Source organism: Rhinopithecus roxellana, chromosome 2 (genome assembly GCF_007565055.1).
Source record: "Rhinopithecus roxellana isolate Shanxi Qingling chromosome 2, ASM756505v1, whole genome shotgun sequence".
Taxonomy (NCBI): domain Eukaryota; kingdom Metazoa; phylum Chordata; class Mammalia; order Primates; family Cercopithecidae; genus Rhinopithecus; species Rhinopithecus roxellana.
Genome location: NC_044550.1, coordinates 37,667,565 through 37,684,161, shown reverse-complemented (window position 1 = coordinate 37,684,161; position 16,597 = coordinate 37,667,565). Strand labels below are relative to the sequence as shown.

General features: G+C 40.9%; 1 protein-coding gene across 3 annotated transcripts in view; it reads right to left on the bottom strand.

The window, feature by feature from the left end:
* The window catches only part of G3BP2 (G3BP stress granule assembly factor 2), a 30,292-nt gene extending 14,805 nt beyond the window's left edge, over nt 1–15,487 (bottom strand). For 2 of the 3 annotated variants that reach the window (XM_010377109.2, XM_010377112.2), the window contains exons 1-3: nt 15,102–15,487; nt 3,671–3,789; nt 645–726 (exon numbers count right to left, since the gene is read on the bottom strand). In XM_010377109.2, coding sequence (XP_010375411.1) covers nt 645–726; nt 3,671–3,765 — 177 coding nt within the window. In that variant the 5' untranslated portion in view covers nt 3,766–3,789; nt 15,102–15,487. The other variant, XM_010377110.1, reaches the window with a different exon arrangement.
* Nucleotides 15,488–16,597: the final 1,110 nt, after the last annotated feature.

Genomic DNA, 16,597 nt, shown 5'->3' with positions numbered 1-16,597 from the left:
AGACTGATGCTCCTAAAGAAGAAATCACAATAGCTCTCTGATATTGTGTAGTAATCTGGGCTTTACACAGCTTTCTCCTACTTTTCTGTAGTAAGTATTTAGTCATTCTCATATGTTGTCTGCTCCTTGAACTTACACATAATTTTACTGTGTGTTTGCTGACGCTATTTTTTGTCTACTTGTAATTCCTTATTTGGTAAGGCCAAATCTTATAGTCTCACATCCTCTACACAAAGTCTTCCTTCCCTGTTAGGTCATAGGAAACATATGTTTCTGGGCATTCCTATAGCATAGGGTTTAGCTCAGATTTGTATAAACTTAATACACTGTCTTAACTATCTCATGTATAAAATACATCAATGATATAAAACATACTGTTCTCTCCTTTGTAGCCATTGCAGTATAACACCATGTTTCACACAAAAATGATGTTTAAGAACTCAAAGCATGTTTGACAATTATTGTCAAACTGAACAACTACCGACAATTTATGTTGACAATTAGACAATTCCTGTCAAACATAAATTTCAGTTACCAATAACAATCACATTGAAAAAAAAAAATCCATGGACTGAAGGCAGCTATTTTTTAAAATCTCCATCTTAACACAACATTTCTAAACTACATATGAAATTGATACTTACATTTTGGCCATAAACAGCTTCCTGGGGCTTTCCACTAGCATCTACTCCACCATGAACATAGGAAGAATTCCTGCCATAAAACCTGCAAAACCATAATTAATGATTAACACTGAATTGTCAAGAGAAGCCTAAGAGGCAGTAGAATTCTGGTGTGATAAGACTAGGTTCCGGATCCGGCTCTGTCACTAGTTGTGTAATCTTGGACAGGTAAGTTACTTAAGGTCTTTAAGTTCAGTTTCCTTGGTTATAAAACAGGAACAGGAACTACTACATAGGGTCGTTGTAAGGATTAAATGAGTAATGCACATAGAATGCTCTTAGTCTATCTGGCACAGTAAGTAGACAATCATTAGATATTCACATCTAATTCTTATCACATCTATTTTTTGTTAAGTGGAAAAATCGGATATTTTTGACTATTTAGTACATTCTAAATACAGATGCTATAGTAACTGACACAGTTTTTCTCTTCAGATACAAAGATTCAGCTATCTAGATTTGTTTGGGAATCACAGTTTAATACTATATTCAGATCTCCAAATGATTACTAATTCTAAAGGCTTAAACTGTTTAGATTTAAAATAACTGAAACAATTCAGAGATAAAGTCTAAAATCCAAAATTACTTCAGCATCTAATTTCTTTTTAATATTTTTGTACTGTTCCTAAGTGTGTGTAAATTAGTCTTTTATTGGCATTATCCAAAGCAATTAGAATTAGTATCTTTCTAAATTAAGCTCAAAGACGTGAAGTTAACTTTTTCACAAAGAAAACGCAACTCCTATAGTAATAAAACATGTAAGAGCTTCCTTTATGCTAAGCAATGTTTTTAGTGTATTATGTGTACTGATTGACTTAATTTTCTTAACAATCTCATGAAGTACTATTATCTAAATAAACAAGCTGCTGTTCAGAAGAGGTTAAATTAACTCCCCTAAGGTAATACACCTATCAAGTGGGGCCCCCAAGATAAGAACCTAGTCTAACCTGAGAGTCCATGCTTTTAGCCACTACTGTTACTATTAAATTTACACTATCTTCTCTCAAGTACTACTGGCAATCTTTCCTACAGAACAGTTTGGCTGTGTGTGTATCTGTGTGTATACACATGAAAAGTCTCAGAATGATCATATCTCTTTGATGCATTAATTCTTCCAGGAAAGTATCTAAGAAAATAACTAGCAACGTGCACAAATAATGCATGTTTCAGAATATGTATTAGTGTTGCTTATCACAAGTAGAAAATTATAACAACTTGAATTTTCATTAAGAAAGAAATTGGTCAAATAAGCTAGGTCTAAAACAAGTCTGTTACTGTTTAAACATGATGGTGTAGGGCCTTATTGTTTTAAAATTTTTTTTTTTTTTTGGTCACTAAAGAAAACAAAAAACCCTGTATCATGAAAAGACCAAATTTCAGATATCAAAAGGCCCTATTAATTCTGTATCTTCCCCCAAACTCCCTCACATACACTGTCATCAAAAACATCTTTATTTTTACAATTGAACTGGGCCTGAATATTGGCCATGGTTAGCTTGTTTACTTATTGAGTGATCCTAGATGAATTACTAACCTCAACTGTCTAATAGATAAAAAGCTAATAAAAGTAACTTCACTTTGAGACTGTCATAAGGAATACATGAGATAATATACATATGTAAAGTAATTAAAAATGGAGTCTAGCAAACAGTAAATATAAAAATGCCTTCTTGAATAAAACAGATTACATGTTATGTTCAACAGAGCAAGACAAATTGCTACTAAAATGCTAATTAAGATGACCTACAGATAAAGGAGTTTAAGTCTTTTAAACAGCCTTTCTCACGGGAAGTGGCAATATATTCATCCTTAACCCATTTGGCCAGTGTGTTCTGCAATACTTACAAAGTGTAATTCTTGTAAGAGTTTCACCTATATTCTACTTGGTAAGATATACCAAGAACAAAAATTAAATACTACCCACAATATAAATCAATTTCACTTTGATCTCTGGAAAAAACAAGCCTACAGATGTTTACCTCTTGTTAAAACAGTAAATAAGGTTATTGCTGCTGTTTTACAAAGGAATACTATTTTACAGATTAGAAGAAATACAAATTTTCACAGTATAATCATTTAACTGATCCATTCCCCAACACTGGGATAACTTTAAAAAAAAAGATTTAAGCTGCTGATTTCAAATTGCATATTGGAACCCATTAGTTGGTCAAACCCAAGATATGTTTTTTTTTTTTTTTTTTTTTTTTTTTTTTGAGATGAAGCCTCACTCTGTCACCCAGGCTGGAGTGCAGTGGCACAATCTCCGCCCACTGCAGCCTCCACCTCCCAGGTTCAAGCAATTCTCCCACTCAGCCTCCTGAGTAGCTAGAACTACAGGCGCCTGCCACCATGCCCAGCTAACTTTTGTATTTTCAGTAGAGACGAGGCTTCACTACGTTGGCCAGGCTGGTCTCAAACTCCTGACCTCAAGTGATCCACCTGCTCGGCCTCCCAAAGTGTTGGGATTGCATGTGTGAGGCGCTGCGTCCAGCCTCGTGTAAACTTTATATAGTTCTCCACCACCCACCCCCAAAGGCTTTTTTTGTTTTTTTTAATGAAATAAAGACTGGGCTTGGTGGCTCATGCCCGTAATCCCAGTGCTTTGGGGAAGGCAAGCTGCAAGCTGGGAGGATCGCTTGAGGCCAAGAGTTTGATGCCACAGAGGGCTATGATCACATCACTGCACTCCAGCCTGAGTGACAGAGCAAGACCATGACTCTAAAAGCAAAATACTAGAGTACATGCAAGTATGTGCATATATATATATATATGAATATGTTATGTACTAGAATATGACATAAAGTGTTTTTGTTACTGTGAGATGCAGTCAAAAACACTTCTGCCATCAAATGAATAAAATATTGAATACAGTTTAGACATGTTTACAAACATACTGTCAGATAATGAGACAGGAAATGCAAAATATATGTAGTAATATCCAAGGAAACAAATAGATAACAATACCAAATTATTTGTTTAAAATTTACCTGTGTAAATATTCTGGAGCTTTATTCAGCAAAGTATAATACTGCCTCACAAACTCCCGCCCTACAAGCAGCGGACTGGGCTTCTCCATAACCATTTCTTTGCTGCACAATGTCAAATGCTGAGGGAGCAAACACAAGAATAACTATTAAAAAGTCATCTTTGTCATCAACCACCAAGAAATAAATTTTCTTTTTAGCCAAATTTAGCAGTGGGGAGTTGTATACCAATTAGTGATACTAATGTTAATAAGTTCTGATAACTCACTACCATCAGACTAACCTGAATTTTCTTAGCCACACAAATGAGACCAAAATTAATGCCACTATTAAAAAAGTAACTTTCGGCCGGGCGCGGTGGCTCAAGCCTGTAATCCCAGCACTATGGGAGGCCGAGACGGGCGGATCACAAGGTCAGGAGATCGAGACCATCCTGGCTAACACAGTGAAACCCCGTCTCTACTAAAAAATACAAAAAACTAGCCGGGCGAGGTGGCGGGCGCCTGTAGTCCCAGCTACTCGGAGGCTGAGGCAGGAGAATGGCATAAACCCAGGAGGCAGAGCTTGCAGTGAGCTGAGATCCGGCCACTGCACTCCAGCCTGGGTGACAGAGCAAGACTCTGTCTCAAAAAAAAAAAAAAAAGTAACTTACAACAAACAGCAAAACAATACATTCCTAACTACTATCCATAAGGTAACCTCCAACATTTGTGTCTCCCCTTGTGTCTCTTTCTTGATTTCCCTACCCTTCAGTAGAGGAAAATAGCATCTTTGTTATTTCTTATTCCCAAGAGGTCCAATGCTGCCTCAGACTAAGTATAAGTCCTTCTATTCACAGTGCCTTTTTCCTTTGGGGACCAAAATCTACTACATTCCTGGATTGCAGTGGTTTTATCCTAGGAAGCAAGACAGAGGGCACAAGTTAAGACTCAGAGATAACACTCATAGCAAAGCGCCACGACTTGTGTTTTTGTATTCTCTTTCCTTCTGGGAATTAATTTCACCATTTTCAAAATAGTAACAATGATTAATCACCAGCTATAACTTCAGTACTTAGAAATAAGCATTTTTTACCTTTGATATTATGTCTCTCTAATCTTTCTTTCCACTAATTAAGCATCTAACTACATGAGATGCTGTTTATAATAAATGAAATACTCTGGTGAACAAGGTAAGTTTCTAACCCTTGAGGAGTTCATAGTCTGTCAAGAAATATAAACAAGCAAAAACTGGTGCTATGATAATGTGCCTCAAAGTTAAAACGAACAAGAACAACTAGCACGAAATAAAAACAATTCTTTTTTGTCTTGTGAGACAGGGTCTCGCTCTGTCACCTAGGCTGGAGTGTAGTGGTGCAATCATGGCTCACTACAGCTTCAACTGCCAGGCTCAGGCTCAGGCTCAGGCTCAAGCGATCCTCCCACCTCAACCTCCTGAGTAGCTGGGACTATAAGCACGCACCACCATACCTAGCTAATTTTTTAAAATTTTTTAACTTTTATTTTTAGCAGAGACGAGGTCTTGCTATAATGCCCTGACTGGTCTCGAACTCCTGGCCTCAAGTGATCCTCCCACATCAGCCTCCCGAAGTGCTGGGATTACAGGTGTGAGCCACAAACAAAACTTCTCAGAATACAGTCCCCAGAACAGTCAAAATTATAACATTAGAAATTGGAGATTAGGAGGAGAGAAAAATATGAAATATAACCTGTTTTATTTTATTTTGAGATGGAGTCTTGCTCTGTTGCCCAGGCTGGAGTCCAGTGGTACAATCTTGGCTCACTGCAACCTCTGCCTCCCGGGTTCAAGTAATTCTCTTGCCTCAGCCTCCCAAGTAGCTGAGACCACAGGCACGTGCCACCACACGTGGCTAATTTTTGTATTATTAGTAGAGATGGGGTTTCACCATGTTAGCCAGACTGGTCTTGAACTCCTGACCTTGTGATCCACCCGCCTCAGCCTCCCAAAGTGCTGGGATTAGAGGTGTGAGCCACCGTGCCCAGCCACCTGTTTTATTTTCAAAAGTCCACCTGTTTTATTTTAAAAATACCTATTACACTTAAAAGTACTAAAACAAACAAACAAACAAACAAAAAACAAAAAAAATCACAATAGCTAAGTGTGTATCTATTGGGTAAATCAGGATGCAGTTTAAATTCCTGCTTAGCCAGGTACAGTGGCTCCCACCTGTAATCCCAGCATTTTAGGAAGCCAAGGTGGGCAGATTGCCTGAGGTCAGAAGTTTGAGACCAGTCTCGCCAAAATGGTAAAACCCTGTCTCTATTAAAATACAAAAATTAGCCAGGCGTGGTGGTCGGCGCCTGTAGTCCCAGCTACTTGGGAAGCTGAGGCAAGAGAATCGCTTGATCCCAGGAGGCAGAAGTTGTAGTGGGCCAAGATCGTGCCTCTGCACTCCAGCCTGGGCAACACAGTGAGGCTCCATCTCAATAAATAAACTGATTGATTAATTCCTGCTTAAACTTCAAGTTGAGCCAGGGGGATCATTTGAGGTCAGGAGTTCGGGGCCAGCATGACCAAGATAGTGAAACCCCGTCTCTACTAAAAATAAAAAAAATTAGCTGAGCATGGTGGCACACACCTGTAATCTCAGCTACTCAGGAGGCTGAGGCACAAGAATCACTTTAACCTGGGGGACAAAAGGTTGCAATGAGCTGAGGTCACACTACTGCACTCCAGCCTGGGCAACAGAGCGAGACTATCTCAAAACAAACAAACAAACAAAGACAAGAAAACACTGCAGGCTTGCACAGTGGCTCACACCTGTAATCCCAGCACTTTGGGAGGCAGAGGTGGGAGGAAAGTTCCAGGCCAGGAATTCAAGACCAGCCTGGCCAACAGAGATCCCATCTCTATACAAAAAATTGAAAATAAAAAACAAATTTCCATGTATGTTTACTTTAAATAACTAAAACAATTTCAGAGACAGTCCTGCATCACAGTTATTAAAATTGTGATGCTATTTTCAATAAAAATCAAATACCAACTATAGTAGAGCTTACAAATAAAGAGTGTAGCTTTATATAATTCTAGTGACTCACAATTCAACTTTTACATTATGTTTTTAGGTTCCTTGTTTCTTCCTTTCCAACTAACTATCCCTCCTCTGTCTTTCTGAAACTCTCAAACTTGATTTACAAAAATCCCCGAATCTGTTTAAAATTTTCCATAATGCTTCACTTGCTTTCAAAAATAGTTAATTCACAAAGAGCAGATCCAAAAACTGCCATTTCAGGTGCCACTGATATTCCAGAAAACTGAAAACTCCCAATAAGGGTAACAACCCTAATGCAAAAAGGACTCATATGCTGCTACATTTAAAGTAACAAAGCACTGGGCTGTGGCTCATGCCTGTAATCCTAGCACTTTGGGAGGTCGAAGTGGGCAGACTGCTTGAGCTTAGGAGACCAGCCTGGGCAACAAGGCAAAACCCCATCTAAAATTAGCCAGGTACGGTGGTGCACACTTGTGGTCCCAGCTACTTGGGAGGACTGCTTGAGCCCAGGAGGTCTTGGGTGCAGTGAGCTTTGATCGGGATACTGCACTGCAGCCTGGCTGGCAGAACGAGACCTATCTCAAACACACACACACACACACACACACACACACACACACCTAAGCAACTTAACATTTTTATTTTGAATAATGAGGGTGGGTAAAGAACAGTAGACTTACCAAGTAAAATTTAACAAGGTAACTAAAACATGGAAATTATATGTATTTTAACACCATAAAAATTGATAGTAAAATAATACTAACACATGGGAAAACACTACATTACTCTCTGGACAAAATAACTATGCACAAAATAGTTTTCTTTAAATTGACAGTGACAGAAATACTATTAGGAATTTCCAGGTTTGGGGATTATTGTTTTCTTCTCTCTATATTTCCGGATTTTCTTTTTTTTTTTTTTTTGAGACGGAGTCTCGCTGTGTCGCCTGGGCTGGAGTGCAGTGGCCAGATCTCAGCTCACTGCAAGCTCCGCTGCCTCCCGGGTTCACGCCATTCTCTCGCCTCAGCCTCCCAAGTAGCTGGGACTACAGGCGCCCGCCACCTCGCCCAGCTAGTTTTTTTTTGTATTTTTTAGTAGAGACGGAGTTTCACCATGTTAGCCAGGATGGTCTCGATCTCCTGACCTTGTGATCCACCCGTCTCGGCCTCCCAAAGTGCTGGGATTACAGGCTTGAGCCACCGCGCCCGGCCTATTTCCGGATTTTCTACAGGAACACTGTTGTCATTTATCCCAAATTTCCCACCACATTCATAGAGTACATACTGATCTATCATTTTTGTCACTTACATATTTGTTTCTCAAACCAAAATAAAATGGTACAGAATACACATACCAGTATCACAGGTCAAAATGCTCTAAAGATTTGGTGTAACAAGGTTCAAAAAAAGCTTCAATTTGCCCACTATCTACATGGTCAATGAAGTATAATGGCCAAGATATCATCAATTTAGAACAGAGAGACAGGGAAGCGCAGTAGAATATTTGATTTATCGATACTCAATAAATTAATACTTATTAGAACTATTGGAAGGCAGTAACTTGAAAAGTTAACTTCAAATGGTATACAAGTAAGGCAATGTTAATCTGGTAAAATCTAAACAAACAGGCATATATAACAGGTTATATAGAAAGCCGAGCTTTTAGGGTGCAGAGGAGGCTCCCACAGGAATGGTAAAACAAAATTAAGACTTACTGAGAGAACAGTGTTTCAACTAATTACATCATTACTTCTTTAACCATTAACTCCGATTGGAAGCGACTCAGAATTTAGAGAGCCAAAACATAATTGATAGAAATCAACCAGAAAATGATTACTAGAGATCAACCATCAAACGTTTGGATAGTTACAGAAAATAAGACTATGAAAACTGAATAAGTAATATAAAGTTCGCGTTTATAATTCATGTGCCGTCAGTGTATGTAAGAAGGTTGAGAAAAAGGAAAAAAGTCAAATTACACATTCAGAATAAAAGTGATTACAAAAAGAAAGAACTGTGCCATTTTTATTCTTCATAGCAAAGCACCTTACAGGTAATCCATTTCTAGATCTGGGACCTTCCATTTCTTAAAAAAAGTTAACAAAATGAAACAAAATTCTGAACATGGGAGTGAGTAAAAGGTTTCGACTATCTTATCTATCTATGGCCATGAAAAAGTCATGACCTTACTGGATCTCGATTTCCTAATTTACAAATTGAGAAGCAATCCCTCGTCAAGCCTACAAGACTACACAGTTCTATAAAGATAGCCAAGGAGGCCTGGTGCAGTGGTTCACACCTGTAACCCCAATATTTTGGGAGGTCAATGTGGGTGAATCGCTTGAGCTCAGGTGTTTGAGACCAGGCCAGGCAACATGGCAAAACCCCGTCTCTACTAAAAATTACAAAAAATTAGCCAGGCATGGTAGTGCACAAGTGTAGCTCCAGCTACTCGGGAAGCTAAGGTGGGAGGAATGCCTGAGCCCGGGAAGTCGAGGCTGCAGCAAGCCAAGATGGCACCACCGCACTCAAACCTGGGTAACAGGAGTGAGACCCTGTTTAAAAAAAAAAAAAGATACCCAACATTAAAGGATACTTATACACAAAAAGAAATCCTCAGAAAGTTGTTAGATCAGCAACTTCAAAGATAATCACCTCTTCAATAAGGTGGTTGTTAGCCTCACCTACCAATCTTTTTAGAAAAAGTTAAATACAATGTATCACACCCCACTTGTTCCAGTGACACCTGAAAATGTGGAGAGTCTCACACAGGAATGCACAATGTAAGATTTTCTCTGTTACATTAGCTCTATACACAGACAAAGCTCTCTCATGAACATATCCGTCTTTTACTTGTTCAAATGAAAACATAATCTAAGCCCAGGTACAGTGGCTCATGCCTACTTCCCAGCACTTTGGGAGGCCAAGGCAGGCGGATCACGAGGTAAGGAGATCGAGATCATCCTGGTTAACACAGTGAAACCTCGTCTCTACTAAAAATACAAAAAATTAGCCAGCCATGGTGGCACACGCCTGTAGTCCCAGTTACTCAGGAGGCGGAGGCAGTAGAATTGCTTGAACCCAGAGGCAAAGGTTGCAGTGAGCGGAGATCACACCATTGCACTTCAGCCTGGGCAGTAAGAGTGAAACTGTCTCAAAAAAAAAAACCCCAAAAACATTATCCAGTATAGGTTAGAGGCATTCTACTCTCCAACCCTGCCTACTGCACCTAAAATCCCTGTGAATCTTCATCAGAATATTTTATTCATTCCTGTTTCTTAAAACGTTTCCTCTGCATTTGCCTAGACTAATTCCTGAAGCACATGTACGTCAGCTCTCACAGAAAATTGCTCTTTATTTGTCACCGTATTTTCTGAATCTGTTAATAATACACATTGAGAGGAAGTGGAACATTGTAAATAATATACAATGAGAGGGAGTGGAGAACTGGTAGACATACATTCAGATTAGAAAAGAAAGTCACATTAAGCTTCATTATCCTACAATGTATTTATATTTCCTCAGTTTCAAAATAACGGGAAAAAAAAAAAAACCAAAGTTATCACTCTCCTTTCCTCAAACTTTGATTAAAATGTCACCTTTTAGGTAAGAAACATTCAGGTTTTTTGTTTACCATTTAAAGTTCAGTGAATCACTAGTATAACGGGGCTGTCTCCAAACAATCAATCTCAGGCTACATTAATTTAGATGTAATATCTAAAATGAGCTGAAAATTGGCCGGGCGCGGTGGCTCAAGCCTGTAATCCCAGCAGTTTGGGAGGCCGAGACGGGCGGATCACGAGGTCAGGAGATCGAGACCATCCTGCCTAACACGGTGAAACCCCGTCTCTACTAAAAAAATACAAAAAAATTAGCTGGGCGAGGTGGCGGGCGCCTGTAGTCCCAGCTACTCGGGAGGCTGAGGCAGGAGAATGGCCTGAACCCGGGAGGCGGAGCTTGCAGTGAGCTGAGATCTGGCCACAGCACTCCAGCCTGGGCGGCAGAGCGAGACTCCGTCTCAAAAAAAAAAAAAAAAAAAAAGCTGAAAATTCTAATGGAATATAGTGAATGGAAATTATAAGAAGGTAGATTTGGGTTCAACATAACTCAAAAATAACATGAGTTGTCCAAATGTCAAATAGAGCTACTTAACAAGTAGTCAGTCACTACAGGTATTCCAGAGACTAACTGAATGATTTGGCACAAACATAGTAAGGGAGTTCATACATCCAAAAAAGTATAATTAGGCCATTCCAACACTAAGATCCTAAAAGTCTGTTAACAAGAAGCAGGACTTTTGACTTCTCCAATACTCATCCCACACCTTCCTATCTGCAATGACTGAAACCCTATGCATTTATCTGGGCCCAGCGGAAATCCTGTCCCCTTGAAAATCTTTCTACTCCCACTGAATTCCTCAACAGAATATAACTCTTTGCTATTAACTCTTAAAGTACTTTTGGCCTTTATCATGGCAGTTTATTGATCATACTCTGCCCTAAGTTACTAATTGTACACCTGTCTTCATCTTCTATTCCCCTCTCAAATATTATAACTCAGCTCTCCCATGAATGCAATTCTCTGGAAACATCACAATTCTTCTCAACAATCGAATGACTTCTCAGTCCTCCACCCATCTGCATTATCAATGTTGACTACCTCCTCCTGAACTCTTCCAGAGTTCTATAAGGCAAATTTTCCTTCTCATCAAAACACAGAAGTTCTCAAGGTTCTGTCTTCTAACCTGGCAATTTCGGCTTCCGGTCTCATGTCTACCTAAACGTGTATCTAGTCTATACCATATGTTCAAATTTTACATTCATCACCACATACTGAATACCTAGACATGACCTACATATGTCCCAACACACATATGCACCAAAGAAAGCTATTTCCTTATTTCTGTTGAAAGTGTCATGTTATAATCTTCTCAACCTGAAAGCTCAGTCATGATTTTCTCCCCCTCCTTTAGCTTTGCCACTTAAACTGTGAAATCCTTACAACTCAGAAGCTGGAATTTGTGCCCTCCTTTACACTCCCACTGTTCAGACCTTTTAGTTATTCTTCAAAAGTCGTTCAAGCCCTTGTATCATGTGTAGTATACATTGTACAGAGTAAAACTGCATTCAGTTTGGCATGTAAGGCCCTGCACAGAAATCCAGTCTGACATTCAATGTCATAACCAACCTTTCAAATTTATCTCCTACTATATACTTTCTCATTCCTGTATCAAATTCTATACAAATATTTTAATTACCTGTTATTATTCTCTGCAATTTCATTCTCTGGGCCTTTGTCTTACTTCATTCATTCCCATCCACAAGCTGAGTCAATGGGTTAGACAAAATAAATTCAACATTTATTTTATGACTACTATGTATGTACCAGAAACTACAAAAGGAAAAAGAGGCCGGGCACGGTGGCTCATGCCTGTAATTCTAGCACTTTGGGAGGCTGATGGGTGGATCACCTGAGGTCAGAAGTTCGAGACCAGCCTGACCAACATGGAGAAACCCATCTCTACTAAAAGTAGAAAAAAGTTAGCTGGGTGTGGTGGCAGGCGCCTGTAATCCCAGCTACTGGGGAGGCTGAAGCAGGAGAATCACTTGAACCCACGGGGCGGAGGTTCCAGTGAGCCTGAGTTGTAAGTACTTGATATTAGTTATTATAAAAAGAGTAAGACCTCTAGTAGTAGGATGCAGTTCTCTTTACCACATCGTGTTACCAAAGGTTATGTGGGTGCTAAAACACAGCTTATCTCCACTATAGGATACTTACCCCTTTCCCATCTGGAGTCCCTCATTCATAGCTGGGCTCAAACTAGTCAGGTTTATTTATTTTAATTGAACCATGGACTATATCCATTTGCAACAGCTAAATGCATATTAATACTGGAACATATTAATACTGGAATAGATACGGCATTATCTTTATTTACAGAAAAGGATGTTTAGAGAGCCTAAGGAAAGGTGTTTGGGGTCCCTCAGTTACAGTAAAAAGAAAGAAGACTCGAAATCAGGTCTCCTGACTCTAGTGATGTTTTCATTACACTTTGGTTAGGAACAACCGCTTTGGAAGAGCAGCCAGCTCTTCCAACAATACAAAAAATTAATTTTAAACAAGCAATTGTTAGCTCACGTGAAACTGTTGAGAAGAGTGAAAAGGAATACGGCAGGGCAGTAACAGAAAATCCAAGAATCATTTTCAATATACCTATGGTTTCAAGATAGGGTAAAATACTTGGAAATTAGAAGATAAAAGTAAGTGGAAACACAACAGTCAAGAAACTAATTCTATTGCTTCTGAAGGTAGGCCAGGGAGTTGGACCAATTTATTCTATTGGATATTAAACAAGTGTCTACCAGTGGAGAGTAACTAGGTCATGTTTGTCCATTAAATTCTACTGAATTTAAGTCCAGACGCAACACTTTAGTTTGTGCCTTTCAAAATCAACACTGAAAAGGAGTCATTCACTGTCTCTATATTCACTCAAAATATGTGGAAAGTCTCTTTAAAGCAATCTAGGGGGAAAATGTTCAATCCTAATTATGGGTAATAAACAGTGATAATTTCGCAGGATAAGGAAGGGAAGTTTTCAGAATTTAAAGAGACAGTGCCAACACTTTCTTCAAACCAGGAGTTGCCTGCTGACAAATCAACTGCTTAGCTGCTAACTGAACAGTTAAGTTAGTTATTACTCCACGAAATTATCAAATAACGTGTTTTCTTCTTTATCTTCTAATTTTTATCCCCATCCATCCCACAAGCATTCTGGCTCACTCTTGATGTTTTTTCACTATTACTAATATTTCGACCCTGAATATCAATCTGAACCATGACAGCTCTTAGTAAGCAATTCATTCTAGGTCCTTATTATTCCTACAATTCCTTGACTGCTTTTCAGAGTTAGTTTGTAAAGATTAAATCATAACATAAAGGCCCATATGAGTAATCTTAAAAATTTAAGAAAAATGTAACTACTGCTAAAGAAACGGTAATTCAATCCTAAGAGGTTCAAACTGATCCTACCGTGTATCTCCTAAGACCATGAATCTTGGATTATCAAAAGGACCACTGGATCCCAACAGGGCCAAAAGTTTACTTAGAAACTTTGTTCACATGCCTAAGGCTATATTAACTGCCAAATATGGAGCTGGAGATTAATTGCCATCATCTCCCACTCTAGTACACCAGGGCTCTCTTAACGGCAGTTAATGGTTCCTAGATCCAGGTACCTGCAACGCTAACGTTTGAAAGACTAGAACAAGGTACGGAGCCTTGAACCTTAAACCACAGTATATTAATCCAAGTTAATATCCCACAACAATCATAGGGGAAGAAAAGGACAACTTTACTATTCCAGCTAAAAGTGCACGTGCCTTTTTTGTTGTTGTTGTTAGGAAGGAAAAGGCACTCTCCCCCCTCCCCCAAATCCGTTACAACATTAAGTATGTCTTGGGGAAAAAAATTGTTCTATGCAGGAAATTGTAGACGAAAATCTATATTCGCCCCAAAGCGGCACAGGGCCATCTTAAGAAATCTGCTTTTACAGACGCAGGGAAAATTCTATCAGATTCCACAAACAATATCAACACAATCTAGGAAAGTTTATGTTCCTTTCTGTCCCCCCACCCCCAAAAAAGCGGGAACCCATCCCTCAAAAGTCATTCCCGGGTCAATAAGGGATCGTCTGCATGAGAGGGGGACGAAGAAGGCGCACGTTACAGTTCCAGTATCCGAACACGTTCGGATTAAACCCGAGGTGGAGGGGAGGAGGGGGTTGGTCACAGACTACGGAACACTAGGTACTGGGTAAGCCAAGCGGCGGCTGCCTTCAAACCCGGATTCTGTTTCCGTGCACAGAAATGGTGCCCGGAGGCCGCTACTTTCGCATCTGCGTCGCTTCTGCCTCTGCCGACAAAACCTCTTTTCCCCTCCCCCACGGGCGGGGCGGCGACGGCCTCCCCACTCCGAAGGAACAGGGAATAAGAGCCGAAAACGATTCGGCAACAGGAACGGTGGGCTACCGACTCTAAAACATCCCCTCCAGAAAGCCTACTCCCACACTTCCTGTATTAAGCTTCCATCAGCTCGCCTTCGGGAACTGCTGCGTGCCCCCCTACTTCGCCACCTCATACTCAACAAACCTCAACCCCACCTGTGCCCTCGGAGCCCTCTGCACGCAAGACGCTCGCGGGTCACCTCCCTTCCCAGGCGGCCTCCCACCCCTCACCTAGAGGAAAGACTGGTCTTCTCTCACGCACACACGGCAGCGTAGGGACCGGGCAAGAACAATGTCTTTGCCGCTACACCTCTGGCTCCCGGGCTCACACACCGGACGATTACCTCGCGCCGCGGAGTGAGAAGAAAATGTCCCTTTCCGACCACCACACCGACCTCCCCTCCCGGCCCCCGTACACACCTCCAGCCAACGGCGCCGGCGGGTACGTCGCGCGGAGGTCAGAAGAGTCGCTGAGGACCGGGTGCGGCGGGTTCTTTTTGCTCGCCGCCCCCTTCCTCCAACAACTCGGAAGCCGGAGAGCTGCGAGTTCGTCTGCTTCACAACCACCTCTTCCCGGGCGCCAGGCGCTGCGACGAACGACAAGGACCAGGGACGTCCCGCCCCCTTTGCCGCCGCCCCCTCTTATTGTTTTACCCCTGCCGAAAGGGCCAGGGAACCCCCGAGCACAGCGTCAGCCAATCACGCATCTCCTCCCGAACCGGACCCAACCTTCCCGTGTCCCTCTGCGGAGCACGCGCAGTACGCTGCCGCGCTCGCACACGCTCGCACACGCTCGCGCCCGGAAAGCCGGGGAACCGGAACCGGCCTAAAGCCAAGATAAGAGTCCGCTGATTTGACGTCACAAGCAGCCTGCCTTTCTCCTGCCCCGAGGCTCCAGCCTTGCCGCCCTTCTTCCTGATCGCGCAAGCGAGAGCTGGTTCGCAGCAACGCAGTGTCTTTTGTAGACTGATATTCTGGTCCCTTTTATTAATGGGAAGGAGGGAATTCAGTAATCTCTCTGAACTAGGTGTCTGCAGGTTGCTGCTGTAGACGAGCTTAAAATGCAGCCGGTGATTTCAGCTGTTGGCACACTAAACTCACCTACATTGTTTATTTAACCCATCCTAGGTTTTAAGACCCACCAAGAGGCCCTGCAGTAAAGGAAGAATGTGACGTGGGCTTTACAGAGGGGGAAAAGACTATTTCTTTGTGTGCTTGTTACGAATTTAGGCATGGCTAAATATCAATACATACTAAAGCATTTTACATGCTAAAGCTAAAAGGCCTGAAATATCAGGATTACAGTCCTATTCTAGCTCTAAGCCCAGACTTGCCCCCAGGGTGAGACACTGGTGACCTTGTTTCATGGAAAAAGCCAAGCCAAATCTTGTAGTCAAGGAAGACACTTTGCATCTTAGGTCTGGCAGTGTTTTCAGAGAATACCGAGATAGCACAGGAATTTTGGAATCAAAGACTGAGAAAATGTTCAAAAAAATGGAAAGGAAAAAATACATTAATGAATGCTTTCGAACTAAACATGGTGGACGCAGGCATATACATTTCATCAGTTTTCTTCGCAGTCCTATAAGGGCATTTTTAAGGTATTTGGCACGTGAAGACAATATGTCAAATACCTTAAATATTGGCAGAGGCAATGCCAACATTAGGGCCTCCAAAGTCTACAATATCTTTACCTTTAGACTGCTTAAAGATATTGTTACATGCAAAATATTTGGGCAGACCATCACTTCAATGAAATGAACCTGATGTTTTTCCTTAAAGCATCAAAATACATGCTGGCTGTCTTTTAATATACTGGACTTATATACCAGGCATTCTTGTAATTACACAGCCTTCTAAGGCTCACAGTAACCCTGTGAACTAGTTCCTTTTTTTGTTTTTTAGATGGAGTCTCT